Below are 21,744 nucleotides of genomic sequence, written 5' to 3'. Positions count from 1 at the left end.
ATTAAAAAAAAAATTCTTCGTTTTTTTTTTTGGCCCAGTCTAATATATATATATATATATATATATATATATATATATATATATATATATAGAAAATGTATGTATTATATTACATGTATAATAATAGTTATAAACTTGACGTGAAATAAAGAATGAGAAAAAAAAAAGAGAAAAAAAATTTGAAAAAGAAAAAAAGACGCGTCTTTTCTCGGACAAGGCGCGGTTGAATTTATTATAAAAGAAATTATGTGAACAGCCGCGCAGTGCCGAAAGAAAGTATCCAAATTTCAACGTCTGACGACCGTCGTCGCTTCAGGGTGAAAACGCTGTGCGTGTTCTCTCTCTCTCTCTCTCTCTCTCTTTTCAAACTTTGTCAGTTCTCAAGAGTTTTCCCTTAATTCTGCAGTGTAAAAGTCTGGAGAGTCGCTTATAATAGCGGAGATCAGCGAAAAAATAACTAAAAAGCTGACTGTCTGAATTCTTTTATATTAAATATAAGGAATTCCATATGAATCCAACCGGAGTCTGACTCTAAAAATTTTTGATCGTGTACCCTGAATTTGTTTAGATTTTTTTTTGTTTTTTTTTTTTATCCAACTGGTTAGTCATTTGTAAATATTGAGAGTGATTTTGAAACGGAACGTTATTGAAATGGAAAAAAATACAGTTTTTAAGAATTTTATAAAATGTTCTTTTCAACATTCTCAAAAACTTGGGAAGAACTGTATTTTCTTTTCCGAACATTTCAAAATCTGGCACATGACGGAATAATTTTTTAAATATTTTTTTTAACCACTTTTAATATGTTTGATCAACTAAAACATTGTTTCAACGGTTCGATTACTTCTCGAAAAATTCTCAAAACTTCTGTTCTTGACTTGGAACATTTCTGGACCGGTTTCATTACGAAGTTGATGAGAAAAAAAAAATTGTCACAAAAATCGCTCCGTAATGAAACCGGTTCAAAAATTTTCTAAATAAAAGATAAAAGTTTTGAGAATTTTTCGAGAATTTTCAGACTGTTCGAAAAATGTTTTAGTTGAGCAAATAAAAATGGAGTGCTTAAAAAATGGAAAAAAAAATTTACCCATTATTCAAAATCACTTTCAATATTTATAAATAATTATCCAGTTAAATACAAAATCTGAAAAAATTCGGAGTACTGTTTCAGAGTTGGAACAATTGCGGAATAAAAATTTTAAAAAAAGCAGTTGGTCAGCTTCGCAAGGAATTTCCCATATACATTGTGAGCGATACCGCGGTATCGAAAATCGAAAATTATATCTCTTAACTGCGAGAAAGTAGAAGATTCTTGTCTGTTACATAATTTTCCAAGATTTTCAAAAAATTAATTAAAGCAAGATTCGAACAACAAATCGATACCCGTTTATTTATCTTTGCAAATCGTATCGTGAATGTAAAAAAAAAAAAAAAAAATGTTCAAATCATCGCTTTCCACAAGAATTTTCAAACTTCTTCTTTCGATTCTATCAATCAAACGTAAATCGCAAATATTGTCAATAGAAAATAATCAATAAGATGTGTAATTGTTAAGAATTTTTATGTGAAATTTTTACGAAACATCGAGTAACTTTTTTGAAGTACATCAATCAATTATTCACGTTATTCGAATCGGTATATTCCAAGAACGTGAACAACGAATAAAGTTTACAAGTAAACAGGCAGGGTAATAACGTTTGTTTTTCCAAACTTTGTTGATATATCATAGTTAATATTTCATGCCAATCGAAAAGGTTTCTGGGATTCGGTAACGTGTCTCCGTTAAAGGCGAAGTATTGGGCAACAATTTGTTTCCTCAGTTTTATTGTAAGACTTTTAACTTGGTTGGATGGTTTGATTCTTTAGCTGCAAATTTGACTACAACGAGTCACGTTTGAACCGATTTGAAATCTTTTTCTTTTATAAATTGCCGTGCTTCGGTGGGTCTGAAGATTCGTAGATCAATATCCAAATAACGTTTATCGATGCTTTTTATTCATCTCTCTCAATCAATCGGTCGAAGAAAACAAAAAAAGTCTGAATTCAAAATCATTTTTAACGACGTGGCTGAGAAAAGAAAATGAAAAATCATTCTTGAAATTTACTATATCTAAGGAAAATAAAATAGTTATTACCATCTTTATTCTAATATTAAATTTTCGTGGCAAAACATTCTCGTTAAAAAAAAAAAAATGGAAAATTGATATCCGTGATCGACACTTTGTGAAAGTTTTGCTTTCTTTTTATTTTTCTCTAATTGTTGAAAAATCCAACAATTTCGTAACAACAAACTTTACACGTCGTTTCGTCGAATATTCTTCCGCCTTTAGCTGATCCCTGCGCCGATGCTTGCGAAACGGCAGTTATATGCAATAAAGTTCGATTCGCTTCGGTAGGTTAAACGAAGATTTATAGGATACGGAACACCGTCTAATGCCGATTTCCAGCCCGAGAAGACTTTGCCAATTTTCGCGAAGGGAACAAATGATGGAAAAAAAAATATAACTCTCCATCTTTTTCTTTCTCTCTCTCTCTCTCAGGATGCCGGGCTTTGTTTCGACGAATGAAAATTCAACGTTAAATCCCAATTTCCGGCATTCTCTTCGCAAGCAACACCCTCGAATCGAAGTTAATTGCTTCCGATTTAGTGCGTACACATAAATATCCATCTTTCCACGTGAATTTAGCATCTAACCCTTTTTTTCACTAACTTTTACCCTTGTTTGAATTTTTAAAGCTACGTGAAAAAACGCTCGAATCGATTTGTTTGAACCGAGAAAAAGAAGAAGGAAAATAAAAACATTACGTTTTTGAAGTAAAACATTTTGATGTTTAAAAAGACAAAGAGAACATATCGGGATCGGTCGGTAGATTTGGCAGGGAACACCCTGTACGCGACGAAGCGAGGGTGAAGGTTTATCACCGGTTTAAAGAACTCCAAATGACTCCTGCACAGTCTAAATTACACGATGAAATCACCTAGGCTATTATCAATTATAAAATTATCCTTCAAGGCGCCATCGGCGTGTCTGAGGCTGAAAATTCCAAACTTTAGTGCCGGCATAATACTTTATACGTACATATATATGCGCCTAGTTTATGTGCATATTTACGAAAAAATTTGCAAGCTTGACGTATAATATATTAGCAAACAGTTTGAAAGCTTATGAACGATTTCTGAAGAAGCTTGAAATTTTTTAACAAAACTTTCCGCCAAAGTTTTTTCGATATGTAAAGGTTAATTTCTCGCCTGTCGGCAAATTACACGCACGCTTTATCGTACAACTTTGATTTGAGGTCATGTAGAACTCCTAACCTTACCGACGGAGCAAACTCACCCTTGTTCTTCATATATTAAAGAAACAAACGAAGAGAAAAGGTTGAAATTTCGACGGTACGTAGCTATTTTTTTTTAGCGGGGCTTCAGCAAAGTTATTCGTATCCCCGAAATCGTAAAAAAAAAAAGATACAATGTGTGGTTTTTTGACACGTGTTACTATTCCCACATTTCCCGCATTTCAAGGGCCAAAAAGCGCACAACCGAGATATTTACTTGGCGCAATTCCGGGATGAGTGAGGTTTAATATAGGAAGAAAAATGGAAAGTTTGCTCGGTCGGTAAAGGTAGGAGTGCTACGTAACCTTAATATTTCGGTTCCATTTTTTTTTTTTCCATACAAATGTGAAAAATTCCTTTTCACGCAATGAAAAAAGGAACAATCACGTTTAGCTTAATAATTTGATCCGTATATAGTGAAAAAAATTGACAAGAAGAAATCGGCGAATTACGAAGCAATATTTTTACACCCTCTTATACTCATTTCCGTTATATCGATCATTGTAAAAAGGACGATTTATTCTTCTTTTACGATAAAATGAAATCGTTTAATCGTAAGACGAGATGTCCGATTTGCAATCAATTGAAAATATCAAGCCGTGTAGTGTTTTAGATTGTTAATGTCGTCGAGTATTTACTGCTACGTTTAAGGAAAAAAACAAAGAGAAGAAAAAAAAGGTTAAACCTCGGAGTAGTAAATAGGTGTGCTTTTGCGAATTAGATTACACGATATTTTTTTTTTTTTTTTTTTTTTTATGACAAACGGCACGAGATGTTTGTGATCTTAATTGAAAAGTGTAATTTTTCCCATTACTTTTTCCACAAGAAACCACAATTTAACAAATGGCAAGATAAAAAGGACGCATCTGCAACAGAGAGAAAGAGAGAGAGAGAGAGAGAGAGAGAGAGAGAGACCTTTCAACATTTTTATTTTCTTCTTTCTTTCTTCTTTTTTTTTTTCGAGAGGCTCGATTCATTCACAAACTGAATTACCAATAATAGCAGGATGTGCAAATTGACTCTTGATTATATTTACAGCATCGGATGAAAGACGATTCAGCGATTCGCGTATCAGATTTCACTTCGCCTTTCTTATCTGACTTACAAACGTGTTTACGTACACACCTAGAACCCCTGTGACTTCCGTTTGTCTTAAAACGCCAAAGTAATTTACGGTATGCAGAGCATTGATCGAACCACGCGGCACGCGATTCGAACATTATCGTCGCGACGAAAAGACGATGAGCAATTTTCGAAACCCTTTTCTGTTTTTTTTGTTTTTCATCTCCTTCTTCTTTCGCTTTTCTTTGCTGTCTAGCTTTTATCGCATATTACGTACGGCTGTAACATTATAATCTATCGCGCGTATTTTACGCGATGAAGACCAAAGTGTTTGGTCTTGAAGAAAATATAAAAAATTATTACCGCGGTAAGTAAATACGATAATAATTATTTGGCATACGGTTTTAAGAGAAAGTGGAATTTTTTTTTTTTTTCTACTTTACATTGAAACTGTTGGATCGAAAAATTTGAATACATGACCGTTGAATCTAAATCTTTTCTTTATCTCGTCGTCCTAAATCCAAAGAGTATATGAGGCATTCCACGAAAATTCGACCTGGGTTTGAAAATTAAACCGTTTTAACATCTGCAATTTTTTTTTCAAAATTTTAAAAACCATACATTGTAATATGACTTCCGCTCCTAATTTTTTTAAGGTTTTTTTTTACGAAAAAAGCTTGAAAACAGTAAGAAGGGAAAATCGTCCCACTCCGGATCCAAGCTTGAAAATGTTTACACTTTTACAAATTTTTTCAAATTTTTAATTTTGGTCGGTCGATAAAATCTAAATATTTTGTACGTACGATGTGATAATTTTTTACAGCCAATTACAAACGTCGAATATTGTTTAAAATTTATTCAACCGATTTCGTGGAATTTCAATTGATAAACGTGCGTGTATAACTTATTTTAATTATGATCTGCGCATATAAAAAAAAAAAAAAAAAAAAATTGGAAAACACCAAAGAAATACAAAACAGGCCATCCATCCATCCATCCCTTGGAGCCTATCGATAAAATCGCTATTTGATTATTCAGTGCCGCGTACTGTTTGAAGGATAGCACAAAAAAAAAGAAAAAATGAAAAAAAAAAAGGAGACACGACCAACGGACCAAGAAAATATCAATCGTTTTTTTCGCCTTCCATCTCTGCTGATTTTTCTATTATATGCTAATTTTTCGCGCCGCGTTACGAAAGGGATACGTAAAACTTTTCCGAGGAAATTTTGTTTGACGTTTTCAATTGACATAAAACAGTTGACGTAACGTTACAATCTTTCACCTCGCTCGTAGAATCTGATTAACGGTCGCGATATCAAACCCGGTGAAAGTTTTCCAGTCTCGCGACGTGAAGGAGAGGGAACAAAAAAGAAAATGGTTGGAAAAAAAAGAAAAAGTAGATAATGAAAATGTACAGCCGACGCGAATCTGCAAAGGCTCAAGATCGTCTAACCCTGATAATTTGATTCAGTCCTCGGGTCGAAGCTTGCGAAATGCGATAATAGCTGGGCTACGGTTAATTCTGTCGAAAGAAATTGACCTTTTTTTTTCTATTGCGCGTTTCTATCGCGTCGACAATCAGATATAGATTATTTTCCCGCTCTTCTTATACACGTCTATGACTAATTGAAAAGGAAAGATAAAAACGGCTGTCGGTGTTGTTTTTTTTTTCTTTTTTTTTCTGATCAGTTTTGAAAAAAAATTGCACTTGGAACCTTTTTTAATTCTCCACTTCAATTGGCAAATGAAGACTTTGAATAATTTTTGAAAATTCTAATTATAAATATCTGTGATTAAATTATATCACGTAGTATTTAAACTTTCTTCAATTTGTGTACACACGTGTTTATCATTTACGGAAATATCGTTGTTGGATATGGTTTTAAACGTTAAATTTATCCTTAATTTTTGCGACTCGCGTTTCTATTTCGTCGGATACATGTTGTAACGTGATTCGTCAATCACAGCAGGACATCCGAACCACTCGCACTGACGTTTCCGGGTCTTCCAGATTTTCACCGATCCTGGCGATCCTGATTAATGCGATTCTTATACACGCTTGTGTCGAGAGAGAAAAAACATCCGGAGCACGTGTGAAAATAAGCAGTAACAAATTGGGAAAAACACCCAGTGTTGATGATAAAAAATAAAAAAAAAAGAAACAGAGCGATCGATCGATCGATCTTGAACACGTAGTTTGACCGTAAAGATATTCTAATCGGTAACATTTTTTGGAACGTAGGTAAAACGGCTACATACAATTAAGATCGAACTTCACTTACAGGTAAGTTCGTTTGATCCCATAATTATTATCAACTTCCCGTTTCTCTGTTCGCAGACAAAAAAAAAAAAAGAAGTTATTGTAATCACTCCGAAAATGAAAAGTTGGGTTTTCACTCGATCTCCAAGTTTCGAAGCGCAGAGAATCACTTCCAACCATTTTCATATGTACGTAAAACAATATGATTTTTCGAATATTGCTAAAAACAGGATCGTAGTTACAGTTTTATTTTAGGATCGCATGAAACTTTTGAAAAAAAAAAAAAGGATCCAACTTGATTAACTTCCAATTTCACGTCCCCGTGATTTATTTCTTCACGCGTTTTCCTTCCGAAACATTTTTCCGAATAGAATTTTTTCATCATCATTTGTGATTCGCGGATTAATTAACGATTTTCAAGTCGATTTTCGACGATAGTCCATTGTTTTTCACGCCGCAAATTTTTTTTTTTTTTTTTTTCTCCGTAAAGCCTGAACGACTTTGAATATCCGTGAACACTTTGCAGGGAACGTTCGTATTCGTACAAGTTATATAATTTCTGGATACGAGAATTTTACCCTGTTTATCAGAGACCGAGCCACGGAGATCCAAATTGCCCCATTTTGTTGTCAATTATACCAGATTTCTCTCTACAGAGGATTACAATACACAAAAGCAACCCGGCAACGGAATACGGGGAGAAATAATTATGCCGAATATAATATAAGCGAAATTTGCGCAGATTCAATTAGTAATTCACGAAGCGGACGATAATCGGACTGCAGAATATGACGAACATGTAACTTCGGGTAAGCTCCGGTAAACCGGAGGTACATAATAACTGTTAAATCAACATAATTTACGTAAAATGCACTTGTCCAATAGAACTATACGAGATGAAATATTATTCGTTTCTTTGTTCTAATTTTCATAAAGTAAGAATAGTAATCAATTTTTCCAGATACGCGTATAAGCCTACTTTAATTTAAATCCAAGTTCGTAAAAGAAATGTCTTTTGTCGGAAAAGAATTAATTTAATTCCTCCTCTAGAATGAGAAAAATATGATTAGAAAAAAAAAAAAACTTTCGAAATACAAACAAAGAAAGTTTAATTTTCAATTAAATAAACTTGTAATTAAAATTCATAATATATTATTTTGAGAACGATTGAACGGTTTGATGAGAAAAAAAGAAAAGGAAAGGATAAAAATAAAAGGAAATGAAAATAATGTTTACAAATAATCTACGTACGCTGATAAATCGGGAAAATTATGCGAATTGCACAGAGTTGTTGAATTCTTGGATGATTTGTTGTTTGTTTTTTTTTTTTATTTTTCACCAGAATGACAATTTATAAAAAAAAAATTCGCAAATACACTGTACCAGCGTTTTCTGACGTTTATTTTCAGGCATTTGGTAAGAAAATTTTCTACTCAAACTGCCGTAATAAACTGTCGAGATAGAAATCCTCTGTACGTGTGGAATGAGTATTTATATGGGCAGCTATACGTATATCAGATACAGGGATATCAGGGTCGTAACATTCTCGTAATGCCGGTACATACGTACCTAAATGATGTGTGTGTACATATCATTTATATACTTATGTATATATATACATATATGGTGCGTTCCAGGTCAAATTGCCTCACGTTCTTCGATTCCAATCATTTTTTAATACGATCTTCTTACGGACCCAAAGGGATCACGGAATTTTTTTCAGATTTTTTCAGCCATCGGTGAAATTAGAGAAAAGGTAAATCGAAAAACCAATTCCGAACACGCCATTTTTGTAAATCTGAAAAAATTCACACCGATTCTATTATGTAAAATGTGATTATTTACTATTATATTTCGCAAGTTTTTAGTTTTTCCATATCGGAATTGAAGTTTGTTTTTTTGTTTTTTTTTTTCTTTCCTTTTTTTTTCTTTTTTGGTTTTTTCTTCCTATTCCCCGATCTAAAAAAAGATCACGGAATCACGAAAACAATGCGATTCTGCAATGTATTTGGATCGAGACGTGAGAAAAAAAAATAAATAAATAAAAGAAAAAAAAATATATATATATTCCGACATGGAAAACCTAAAAACTTGCGAAATATAATAGTAAATAATCACATTTTACATAATAGAATCGGTGTGAATTTTTTCAGATCTTTAAACAATGGCGTTTTTAGAATTGTTATTGCGATTTTTTTATAAATATCACCACGGGCTAAAGAGAATCTGAAAACAATCCCGAGACCCTTTTGGATCGGTAAGAACATTTTACTAAAAGATGATCAAAGTCGAAGCAGGCGAAGTACACGAGTTATTGATTTGATCTGGAATGCCCCATACATATATATATATAAATATTGGATTCTTGGGATGGCTACAAATCGTCAATGTGCGCGTGTATATAAGTCACTGGCGATTTGCAGCAACCCCAAGTATCCAACTGACCATAATATCGCATTTCACGGTATGCGTGAGAAAATTTAACAGCCGTTATTGTACGATCAGCGCAAACTTGAAAAGGAAACATGAAAATTGATTGTCGCCTGACGGTGAAGGCGATAATTTCTTTAAATATCATTGGACCTGTTAAATTACATGCAAATGCACTTTATTTTATTTTTTTAATTACTTTCAAATCAATTTACTCGTAGACTTGACAGCCCCTTCAACAAGTTCAATCATCGACCCTCGACTCAATTTCTAAAGTAAAATTCCGATCGGAAGAGTTCGATGCCAGGAATTTAATTCCTTTCGAAAGATTCCCGACAATTTCTATCCATGTCCCGTGTTTTCAACTCGTCGCGAATTGTGTACAAGAAAGTCGAACGGAAAGCTTATTTTTCGAACATACGATTACGAGAATACGCATATACGTTATATGTGCATACGTATAAATGCCAAAGTGGCAATAAAAACCGCTGATACATACTCAAGAAAATTCCTGCAAAGTTTGCTCAATTTAACTGCCCCTGATGCCAGACGTAAGAATATGATCAGCATTTTTCTGGTATATTATATACACTGAAACGACTCGGTATACAAAATTTTTACCAGGAATTCTTGATGCCATCAAAAACGGCTCTGAATAACGTCAAAGAAATATTTACAAGCAGACGAAATATAACATTAATTTATCAGTCTTCGGATCGACAAGGTAGTTCAACTCCTTTGACGAATTATTATTCAAAGAATTTGAAAGGATTTTTAACAGGGCTTCTTTGACGTTGAGAGATCATTTTTTCAAATGCGAAACGTGTGGATATAAACGACGGGTAAAGAACGGAATAACAATAAAAGTTGAGGATGTTTTCTGATCTTGGGAGTTAATCTCTTACCTTGCGCTGAAGATTGTGGCCAAAGCGAGAAAACAGCCGTCCGCCACCTGAGGAGCACCGGTGTAACATCGATCTACGACCCAATCTAGTAGAGCTCCGATATCAGGATTACCCTCCAGCAATAAAACCACTGTTTCACGTGCCAGCGCGTAAATCTGTAGATAGGAACAGTATCGAACCGATTTACTGTGAGGAAGCTATCATTTGATCGCAATATGAAAGGACAATATTTTTTCGCTTAGTGTGACAAACGACTTTCAATTAGTTGTTCTACGAGAGTGTAACAACATTTTGCTCAGAACTTCGAAAACTCAAATAACCAATCTTGGTTTTATCCAACAATATTTAGTCGTCGAATCGTTCGAATAACAGCAAAATAATAAAACGAGTTAGTGAGAGCTTTTTCCATATTACAGGGAAACTATGATGCGAAGATAGTTGTAAGTAACCGGTAAACCACGATTCCAAAAATCCTAACAACGCACGCTCTGAGAGTTTAAATACTGTCCAATTTGGCTGTAAATCTTTGATAAGAGCCTAACTCGGCGATCCATAAGTATTTACCTTTTCATCTTTACTGGCCAAAAGCAAATCGAGCCATTGATAAAGAATGGCGCCTTCCTCTGACAGACTTTGAGGATTAAAGCAAGGTCCGCAACAGAGTAAACCGCTCATTGCTTGCAGGGCTGAAAGTTGAAGCTCGGAACAGAATTTCTCTTCTTCGTGAGTCGACGAATTACTGGTTAATGGACGACCGTATGGTCCGGCCCAACTTGCAAACAATGTGAAAAGATTGCTGCGAAGATCTCTCTTCAAGAGTGTGTGACAGGTTTCGACTGAAAATTGAAACGTATGGTAATGATCAAGTTCACTCTGGAGTTTTTGTATTATGATGTTTGTTGTTCGCTAATTTTATATGGTTTCATCGATGAGGTACTCACGTGAAAAGCTCTTGATCATTTTCCTGATAAAGTTGCAAAAGTGCAGCTTTATATCTCTGACTGCGGGAGCTTCTTTGTCTGTCTCAAGTTCCAAATAAACACGGGCGCCATCCATGTATTCCACAAATGTTGGATGCAGAGACTGCGTCTCACGATCCAGCACCGAAGGACTAAAACATACCAAAACCAACAGGATTCAAATACGGAATGAAAAATGTCACATGAGACATTGACAGAAATTGAACAAGATGTTTTTGTATATATTTTGTAATGCAGAATTTTAAATTTCGGTGCAAAAAGTCTGCGGCAAGTCTACTTTTACCGTAAACTCTACTTAAAATCACAAAAAGAAATCATTGTTCAGCGTATTTCAGGAGATAGCCGATAAAAAAAAAATTCCGTAAAGTATATTTTCGTAATTTCAAGCTAAATTTGCAAACAAAACTGACCTACTTAGAAACTTTTTGAAGGGAAATTCGAACTCAGCTTTCGAAAATCTATAATAATTGCCTAATTTAATATCTGACGGTGAAAAATACTTGTTTCCGTCAATTCATAACATCAGCGTATTTAACCAACCAGATTCCAAAAGTCCCGTACTCAGCGATGAGTTCCAATACTCGAACCAGCTGCAATCGCAACGCGTCTCGTCGGCGTCTTCTTCTCATATTTTCCTGTTTTCTATCAACAGCCTCGCGAATGTATGGTACAAGTTCCTCCATCAAATCCCTGAAAATTGACAGTTAGAAATGACGAGAATTTTGCAAAACGCGCAGTGACCTTTGAAGTTTCTTTGACGTACTTGAGAGCATCGGGATTGACTTTTCCTATAGCATGAACAGCCGCATCTCTGACATCCACTGCTTCGACTCGAAGCAGGGGTACGGTAAGTTTATAGAGCGCTGCTGGACTGGCGTTTGCGCCTGGAGACTTGTTGTCGCCTCGTTCCGCAGATAGACTGTCCGGCGATGAGCTGCGAGAATAAAATTTTGATGTATTCGACTGAATAAAACTCAGCACCCAATTCCGACGCATCATTTCATCAAGCAGATGCAACAAAAAGATTTTCACAGGTAGTAAACAGAAACTGTTCAGCTAGGCATGCCATACAAAATCATGCTAATCAATTCAAAACTTTCTTACTCTAGATAATTATATTTCTGAGGCTAAAGTTTCTTGGATTGTACGTGAATTGTTTTACTCAAGGCGAATTAGTCAGATCTGAAATATCTTTTTTGTCTAGAAAGTTATCAACTTTTGAAATGTCAGATTTTTATGCTATAGCGGGATTCTCTTACAGTACGGTGTTTTTTCTTTCGTATATATGTATATATGACTTTGTCGATTGAAACTTTAGATAGAAACAATTTCTATAAAAATCCAGGTATACACCAAAAGCGCTACAGATTTATCTAGAAAAACACTCGACTTGAAAATTGATCTTTTTATTAACTTTTTCAAAATGTTCACAAGCTGGTAAAAACTTTCAAACGTAATGAAAATTGCAAATGAATTTTAAATATTCACTTGCAGTGTACTTCGCAATATACACAAGCAATTTTTCAAACTCTGGAACAAAACTTTTTTCTAATTCTTTGTAAAGTCATCTGTTTTCCAAGCAGTGCTTCATTAGTCTAATAAATAAACGACGTTCTGCATTTACGAAAACGAATTATTTTATCTAACTTTGATTTGTAACGATAGAGGTTCAAATTTATTCGACAAACTGTGCTGTAACACAAAAATCTAACTCTCTAGATCAACCATATTGCAGGATTACGAATGATCTGAAAGCTGACTAATCCGCTGCATACGGAACTAAACAGCTAATATCATTAAAAACACCATAATCTTGAATGAAAAAATCGATTTGACAGTGTAATCTCGAACACAGCATCGCTGAGACTTTATTAAAAATTAAGTAAAAAAGAAGTCCCGATATTATTCCCTATTTGTTGATTATAATTTCCGCACCGCTAACTAGCTAGCTACGTACTATTTAATTGATATATGTAATCTACACATTCAATCATGGAAGTAAACTTTATTGATTGATATCAAGAATTAGGAACTAAAATTAATAACGTAAATAAAGTCAATAGATGAGAATGTTAAAACTATTCGATAGAATATCGGCAAAAAAATGTAGATTTTTGAAATCTAATCTACGAAACCAAATTAAGCGCAAGTCATGATTGCCGATATGTTTGAAGAATTGCTACCAATCAAGAAATGTTATTCCAATGGTGAATTTGCAGCGAGGAGGGTCGCAACAGTTAATGGCTCACCTGGTCCGCTTATGCCTCGTGTAGATGCCGGATATGGAGGAAACAGAGAAACGGCCCGGCAGGGTCTGCGCCCCGCCGAGGTTCTCCAGGCTCTGACTCAACTCCTTACTCATGCATAAAACACCAAACTCCACCGTTTGTTGACCACTAGAGTATGCAATATAGTACCACCAATTCTCCTTATATCAGAGATCAATTACTCTTTGAAGACTACTCTACCCAATCAACCAACAAGAGACACACAATATGGGAAAGCCATAAGCGGGTGACAAGACAGCGACACTGATTGGCTCTCTGGTTACAGATTCTGCATTAATTTACTATGAAATGAATAAACTAATATCTCTCCTACAAATCAGTTTTAAATACTAAAATTGACCTTACAGGGTAAAAGTCAGAAAGATACAGATTTTCTAATTTTTTAAGATTTTATAACACAATATTCGTGGCATTAGAATGTGATCAAATTTCCTGTAACGGAAAAATTTTGAAAAACCTGTATGCTTTATACGTATAGACAAAAAACAGATCAATTGCTGGAGTAATTAACAACACCCGTAATGCTCGTATCTTCACTTTAAAGCTGATAATTGTATATTTTTATTTTATTTTTGATTTCTTTTTTTTTTTTTTTGTAAACGAGTGAGTACCAGGAATTGATGGCGATTAAGACCGACTGAATAGACAAAATTTACCCTGCAGATTAATTTCAGGACTCTGATCGACACACTCAGATTTAAGAATTGGAACAGTGGAATTTGGGCATGGTGTGATTTAAAAATTCTACTTGCTCGACGTGAACTCTGTGCTATTGGTAAGTAAGTGGAAATAACAGAATGCCATTTGCATTGGACATATGATATGTTCGATGATATCGAACATGACAGGGTGTAAATAAATAGGCTTCGATAACACCACAGACATAAGCAGACATGACCCAACACCAATAACAACCATATATATTACTAATTTACGTCCACTCAATACCTGTTCAATTGCATATAACGAGTTTTGACGGAAGCATATTGTGTAGGTTAGTAATTTTTGGAGTAATTTCTACGTCAAATAAGTTAGCGTAAGATTCTCCTCTTCTTATTTGTACGTAATAAATCCGATAATTTATCAAAACTATACTCCAAGTCATTGGGAAATTCTTTTTCTATGACTGTTAAAATAGTCATGCATACACCTCAGCTTCGCGTTTATGTTTAAAAATTTTGAAAATCACTAAACATGATAGTTACTACTTATTCCGTAAATTTTTTTAAATTCGTACTGACTTCTCCATTAACGTGTAAAAATTCAAACTAAACAATAACTAAATTTCAATTTTAAATGTTGGATTAATACTGTATACCGCTATGTACGTTGATAAAGGAATATAAATCTATCTTCAAAAATTCAAATCTTTCACCTCAGGCTCAAGTCAGGACTGGCACAACGAACGATCGGACTTGGTATCGGCGGTACAACCCTGTATCCAAATGTGAGATAATTTTTCCACACGTGCATGTAGACATCCCTCTCATTGACAGGTTTTTTTACAGCGGTTGAACTTCGCAGTAACGAAGCTCTATTGTCATTGACTGGTCTAAAATAAAAAGGAATAAATCGTCAACAAAAGCACAAAAATAAAAAAATAGTTTATACAAGTAATTGAAACTTTGCATCGACTATTCTATTTACGTTGCAGAAAATCGTAACGAACAACGTCTACAGGTAAACTTACGTCGGATCAACAACTGTGAATAGCGAATTGATTCTAGTAAAGACAATCGGCCAGGAATGCGCTACTGCATTAGGACACAAAGTGAGAACTCTATCCCTCTCCAGAAACGCAAACAAACAGCTACTCCATGGATCGGCGCCGTTAAGATTCAACGTTGAAGAGCTTTTTGTACTATTCTCATCGTGGAATCCTAAAACATATGACATACAACACGTAATTTGGTAAATGAAAAACAACAGGGGATTAAAGAGAATCTTGAACACAGATTAGAGTGGTCACAAATTTACCAGCAGTCCATACGCATGTACTTCTGTCCGCGATCCACTGTAGATCCACATTTGAGGTGGACGTTGCCGCAGCTTTTTCACCCGGAGGTAACATGTGATAACATTTTTCTAATACCGTAGGACAACAAGCATCTATTACATCTATTACTGGCTGATCGTCGTCAACTCCACCTAAAATCCAAAGAAACGAGAAATTCAGAACAACCGTATCTCGTTACTAAAACTATTCGATGAAGTTAGAGGTCATACCTAAGGTCTTGAGGAGAAGTTTGACCTCACGTAGTATATGTACAGCCAATCGACGGGGACAAAGTCTGCAATTGCACAACATGACCAAAGCGAAACCTTCGACCAAGTGAAAGACACTGGGGCCAGATTCAATTTTCTGAAATGATGAAAAATTATTTTTACGTCACTCAAACAATTCTCCAATAGAATAATTTCGTAATGATTGACAACAAACCTGCAAAGATTCACTTTTCTTAGTCTGAACTTCGCCGCGAGTAGATGTTCTCATTGTTTCCGCCTGCTGATCCTTGGACCTCACACTCGGACTTATCAGAGCATTTTTCCAGCTAGTCAGCAGTTGTAGCAGCATCCTCAACCCATTGTCAACTAACTGAGGAAACGTATCTTGCACATCTCTAGCAAGAAACTGAGTAAATCCTGAAAAATTACAAATTTGCGATGAGACGAATAGCTTGATGAATTAGGAAATGAGTTAGCAAAAACATAAATTTGTCAGTCTGTTCTATATCGTAAACGATGTTTGAAAACATAATACGAAAATTTGAAAATTATCTTACCAAGAATGACGTCTTGTCGCCAATCAGAAAAATCAAGTACCAAAGTTTGGAGACTCTGATAAGCCAAACCGCGAAGTTCTTCATCCATGTGTACAGTTAGTCTGCTGAGTAAGTCGACTAATTCTGCACCAGTCATACCATCGGGAATAAGTCGAGGTACGGCAGCAACACAGGTTCGAAACAAATCAATCCGGGGCTTTCTTTCGCCAGTTATCATCTCGTCAGGCTCTTTGTTAACATTCTGAGTACTGGTCATCATAAGCGGTCTTCCGTAATGTACATCCAAGGCTCGTAAAATGTCTACAAAGACACGTCGTACGTATGGAAAATATGACGACATACCTATACTCCTCGCTGTGTCTTCGGTCAGCATCTGTCGGAATAATATTTCAACTTGCGTGATTAAATGTATAAAAGGTATAAATTTTGAATTTGGGATAGAATTTATTGATGCAGTGAAAGCAGGTGTATTACCTTGTTCAGGAATGTCTTTTTAACTCTCATCGTGTTGCCGCTTGGTAGTACTCCCATGGTACGTGGCATCGGTGGTTCGCCTTCCTTCTGCTGTAGACTGTCAGCGACGACAAGAAAGGCTCTCAAGCCAATGCTCATTCGTTCAGGGGTGAGAATAATTTTTATCGGACGGCCAACCGACAGCAAATCAAAAACTATTTCTCTCATTGCAAAGTCCAGCCTCTCTTGAGCAATGAATTGGATGATTTTAACAAATATGTTCAACGGCGTGTCACGAGGTACCACTGCCTTCGAACCTTTCGGAAATAACGAATGAACTATACTCTGAAGCCTGCTTTGAGTGGCTGAGTTGCTCTCGCATTTTATGCGGATCATGTACACCCACAGTAATCGGTATAGAGCCTCTGTAAAGTTATAAATTTTGAGTATAGTTTTTTGACATTGGGTCAGTTTCCAAAAATAATGTAATCGAATTGATAAATTATTTACATTTTACAGATTTCTGCATGATAAACTCACCTAGTGCAACTCGACACATTTTTGGATCTCGGTTCTTCAGATGCGACAGGCACATGGCAAGGAAATAATGCCAATTTTGTAGAAAAAATGTTTTCTGACTAACGCAAAGTAGGCATGTGACGAGGGGGAAAAGCGCCAATCGATGCTTGGACTTTGTACACATGTCCAATGTAGTGGAATATAACATTTCAACAAAATTTTTCAAGCATGGTACGTTTACCTCGTTTTTGACAGCCTGGAAAGGAAAAATCAAAATCTTTCTACACATAATTCAAGGAATACTTGAAATTATTATTAATTCTCTCAATTAAAACATACAGCAGCAACTGGAACGAGGATTTCAACAAACAGACCGGCAAGAGCATGTTTCACATCCTTATCTTTTACTTCCAAAAAGTATTGAGCACACTCTTGCATGAATTGAAATGATGCTTCAAACTCTTCGATTGGAACCATCTGAAAACCAGGGTCAACAATTGATAGGATCCACGTCAAGGTAAAAATCTCGTATTAAATTACAGTGGAACAATTCTTACTTTGACTCGGAAGAATTTCATGCCCATAAGCAAAGAGATTATACTTTGTGTTGTATGTGTTCCAGGTTCTTTAGCACGTAGTTCTTTTAGTTCTAGCATGAAACGCTTTCTAACAGACATAAATCGAGACTGAGCAAGAACTCCTATCACCTCGGCGTACAGATCAGCAATTATATGAATGTTGGCAGCATTGCGTTCATTTTGTATCCTGAAGAATACGAGAAGCGTGATTAGTTACAAATTCTAATAAAAAAATTGGCATTCTTTGACTTAAGAACAAATATCTGTATTGCTCACCCCTCTCTGTACTTGAAATGCTTAAAAGCTATGTTTTCGATATGGGATACAAGATCCTCGTGTCCTGGATGAAAAGGAAGCTGACGAAGAACTTCAATCAGCATCAAACAGAATATAAATTCCACCGCCAGATCTCTACGTTCCTGCAGCAACTCAGGCTCGCTTCTTTCGACCGTCTCCACGCTTCCTGATACTATTGTATACATTATGCTGTAAAAGTTATAAATTTATATTTCGGAAATTCAGATAAACTCACATTACTCCATTTCTAAGGCAGTCATTATTAACCGTACCTTTTTCCTCTTTGATCTTCTTTTCCAGCTGCAGGTTTCTTCTGCTCTGTTCCATGATCGACCAATTGACGGTCGTACCAGTTGAAAAGCGCACGCAATATCGATGGAAGGCAATGCTCAGCAACTGAACCGAACGCAGAGAGGAGTTGATCAAATTGCGCGTCTTCTCCTCTTTGTAATACTTTTGAAAGCGATTTCTCCTGATTAAAAATTAAACATTTTACATATGTGAATTTATTTTTGTAACTATGCGTTTCGGTCATAAAATACAGAACAGAACTCTTTTTTAAGGTGAATTCATATCACGCCATCAATAATTTCAAAGAATACTCACCTGTGGTTCAGTCATTACTGCTTCCATCTTTTTTTCAGCTTGCATAGTAAAATCTGCAAATAGCATTCTCATCACATATTCCCCTGGCCTCATGTCCATGTCTCCAATCTGCTGCGGTCTTACTGTTTCTTTCTGAGCACCCCAAGGTAGCACTACCGTAACTGCGCTTACTCTGCTAGAAGTTGATTCTGTGAAAGAAATTTCAACAATGGAATAAGTATATGAATCGATGCATGTATACTTCTAATTCAAACGCCGGATAATTTATTTTTAACAATGTTCATCTGGTAAAAATAGCTACTTTTACAATGACTTAAATAAATAAAACACATTGTAGAAATGACGTTTGATAATTTAATGTGACATTTATACAAATAGTACTTACCGTTCCCAGAAACCGAAGTACTCGCTGTGTGTATACTAGCAGCATCGCTACTCTCTCCTTGTGTAGATCCGTGAATTGTGAGCACATCCTGATTCAAGCCTCGAATTATCTGAGGTGTAATTTCGGTCAACCCTTCCTGTAGAGTTCCACTTGTTATTGTCACTGGTTCTACCGCCTCTGTAAAATCCGCCAAAAACAAACCACTTTAATTTGCGCTCCTTGCTAGATTTCACATTTTCAACAATAAAAGCGATGATGATGAAACTTTTGATTTTGAATAATGGAAAGGATATAAATTACAATTATGTAAAATATATGCATATATGCAATTTATTCATATGTATATGTATGTATATATTTTGTATTCTTTGACTGTGAGTTAATTTGAAACCTGATTATATAGTCTTGAAATTCTTGAAGTAAAAACTTCTCACAAAAGTTTTTGATTGTCTGATTAAGCGATTGAGAACAAATAATGTTTATAGAGATGTTTAGTAGGTAGGTAGGTCAAGTTCGTAAATAAGAATAACAAGGGTGGCACACTAAAGGGAAAATGATGAAACCAAACCAGATTTGAAGCCCTGCTTCGTATCGTAATAGATGCCCACATAATTCCTTAACTTGATTACACCAAATGTAAAGCCTGACACAGTACAGTAGAGATAGGACAGTGTGCGGATATCCATCTGAGCTTTTGGTGGAACAATAAAATATGTGTTGCAATGATAAATATTCGTACGAATTAAAATCGTAATTTACGAATCGGAGGGGAAAAAGAGTTATACAATGCGTAAGCGAACAAATACGAAATAGAGCACTGTTTATGCATTACCAAATATAGTAAAAATTCGTTCTTGAATTACTGTGTCCAGAGATGGATGGAGAAATAGATACTTCGAAAGCAGAACACCACTGGAACTAAGTGAAGTCACGCATGCATAATAATGTCTGAAAAATTCGGGTGAACCGATCGAAGAAAACGGACACAGTAAAAAAAAACTATTTTTTTATTACGTATAGAATACTTAACGAATACCAGTGCGAGAAAAATGTGCCTGACAGAATAGACAGGCATTGAATAACATTATCATCATCACTTTCTTGATGGAACATGCAATTTATTCATAGATCGCATAATTTTTATTAGCGATTGTTGTCATTTACCGGTTTGTATCTCTTCGCCGGTAGTCGGTTGATTTTCTCCCCCTGTAAAATAAACACATAATAATAACGGGTTTCTGATACATTAACTTTGTCATGCTTGACAAAGACCTATTTTTTAATATGGGATCACTTTATCAAACCTTCTGTCATGTCTTCAATGTTCGCCTCTCTTTCAGGCAACATCTTCACTCTGAGTCGTTACTTCAGACCATAGCTGTAAAATATTATTTCCCATTTAATCATACGATATAGTGAAGATTTTTGTGTATTCTAAATTACTGTGCAAATAATCTAATATTTCATAAACGAAATTCTTAATGCCAGGAGTCAATTAGCGCTGTTGCAAATTCGCATATCTACGTTTAATTTCCAGATAAATAAGGCAATAAATTTGTGCAGTTTTAGAGTAAAAGAAATATTTGCTAACGCTATCATCGTTCATTATTTACGATTAAGAGTCTACCGATCCTAAATAATACGAGTTTATAGCAAAAAAAACAGAATAATGATTGACACAGAGATGTAAGAATGATAAATTTATGTGTCGTACTTTGACGTGCATACCTACGATGACAGAGTTACAAAAGTCTCAAGTGGTGACTCATGACGCCTGACAAGTTTAAAATTATAAACATAATCGAATTACTGCGTTGTAAACGAGATATCTGATCACCGACATAACCTCACGTGTCAACAGGGCAATTCCGGGTTAGGTGCGGAAACTCAAGAACTAAAAGTTGTGCCACTAGCCAGTGAGAACGACGAAAATTTTGCGAGGATTGAAAACACCGCTACTTACCTTGCCACAACAATCATTCGTTTGCAAAGTAATTGTCGTATATTTTTCACGGTTTTGACGTTTGATTTTTGACAGAGCCCCAGAGTTGCTCCCACTCGGTTCAATTCCACGGTTTCCTCATTTGGATGCCCCCTTGTCCGGAACAATAGGAATAATTCGAGCGTTCGTTGAAACTTCAAGACGCTGGTTGCCTCCAATTCGAATGATTAATAATTATTCACGATCAAATATTGTACATCTGTAATACGTTGCCTCATTCTTCAGCAATAAACTATTCACTTAACGAATTATCACTCATATCCACATCCATTAATCTAATTTTTCCTTTAATACATGATTGTTAGCCGTAATGACAAGACATAACTGTGGCAATTTCATAAACTACAATTCTTCGATCTATACCTATCTCAACAGCTTTAAAACATGTTTTAAGACCGCTATAAGACTGAGAATAGGCACGGCTTTTTTTCTAGCCGCGGAAGCGAAAAGAACACGTATAAGTCAGCGGGTTATATGAACTGAAAAATTTCGAACAAACTGCGAATGTACACGAGTACAGATTGATTGGGAAAAACAATTTACCATAATTAACATGTGAAAAATAGTCATTTGAAATTTTTCGAAGAACGTAAGATCGATCTTGCAAGTATTCTCCGTGGATTGGCCTACTGGAGATACCACGTAAAAAAAAACGCGCCAGGTGCTCTACCGCTTGCGGTGATGTGGAAACGAGCATAAGTGAACTTATTTTTACTGGTCAAATACTAAAATAATGTAATTTATCAAATGACAATTTTATTCTTGCGTAAATTCAACTCACTGTCAATAAAACTCCTACTTCGATAACGTGTAACGCATGTGCAATCGTAATACCTTCGGATTTCTCTAGTTTAGTCAGA

General features: G+C 35.4%; 1 protein-coding gene across 8 annotated transcripts in view; it reads right to left on the bottom strand.

Moving 5' to 3' along the window:
• fry (Protein furry) overlaps window positions 1–20,969 on the bottom strand; it is a 107,541-nt gene extending 86,572 nt beyond the window's left edge. For 2 of the 8 annotated variants that reach the window (XM_046609468.2, XM_046609471.2), the window contains exons 1-23: window positions 20,846–20,968; window positions 20,187–20,260; window positions 20,047–20,088; window positions 18,883–19,059; window positions 18,498–18,685; window positions 18,164–18,363; window positions 17,871–18,080; window positions 17,574–17,781; window positions 17,356–17,493; window positions 17,038–17,272; window positions 16,519–16,922; window positions 16,045–16,417; window positions 15,702–15,904; window positions 15,488–15,623; window positions 15,239–15,409; window positions 14,952–15,141; window positions 14,637–14,813; window positions 13,223–13,369; window positions 11,737–11,907; window positions 11,514–11,663; window positions 10,935–11,104; window positions 10,558–10,829; window positions 9,994–10,148 (exon numbers count right to left, since the gene is read on the bottom strand). In XM_046609468.2, the coding sequence (XP_046465424.1) occupies window positions 9,994–10,148; window positions 10,558–10,829; window positions 10,935–11,104; window positions 11,514–11,663; window positions 11,737–11,907; window positions 13,223–13,369; window positions 14,637–14,813; window positions 14,952–15,141; window positions 15,239–15,409; window positions 15,488–15,623; window positions 15,702–15,904; window positions 16,045–16,417; window positions 16,519–16,922; window positions 17,038–17,272; window positions 17,356–17,493; window positions 17,574–17,781; window positions 17,871–18,080; window positions 18,164–18,363; window positions 18,498–18,685; window positions 18,883–19,059; window positions 20,047–20,088; window positions 20,187–20,229 (4,160 nt within the window). In that variant the 5' untranslated portion in view covers window positions 20,230–20,260; window positions 20,846–20,968. Of the gene's footprint in view, window positions 1–9,993; window positions 10,149–10,557; window positions 10,830–10,934; window positions 11,105–11,513; window positions 11,664–11,736; window positions 11,908–13,222; window positions 13,370–14,636; window positions 14,814–14,951; window positions 15,142–15,238; window positions 15,410–15,487; window positions 15,624–15,701; window positions 15,905–16,044; window positions 16,418–16,518; window positions 16,923–17,037; window positions 17,273–17,355; window positions 17,494–17,573; window positions 17,782–17,870; window positions 18,081–18,163; window positions 18,364–18,497; window positions 18,686–18,882; window positions 19,060–19,273; window positions 19,658–20,046; window positions 20,089–20,186; window positions 20,261–20,473; window positions 20,499–20,596; window positions 20,793–20,845 lie in introns of those variants that run through there. The other 6 variants (XM_046609475.2, XM_046609470.2, XM_046609469.2 and 3 more) reach the window with 6 other exon arrangements.
• Window positions 20,970–21,744: the final 775 nt, after the last annotated feature.

This window comes from Neodiprion pinetum, chromosome 2 (assembly GCF_021155775.2).
Source record: "Neodiprion pinetum isolate iyNeoPine1 chromosome 2, iyNeoPine1.2, whole genome shotgun sequence".
Classification (NCBI taxonomy): Eukaryota; Metazoa; Arthropoda; class Insecta; order Hymenoptera; family Diprionidae; genus Neodiprion; species Neodiprion pinetum.
The sequence above is the reverse complement of the archived record's forward strand: the minus strand, read 5'-3'. Positions and strand labels throughout refer to the sequence as shown.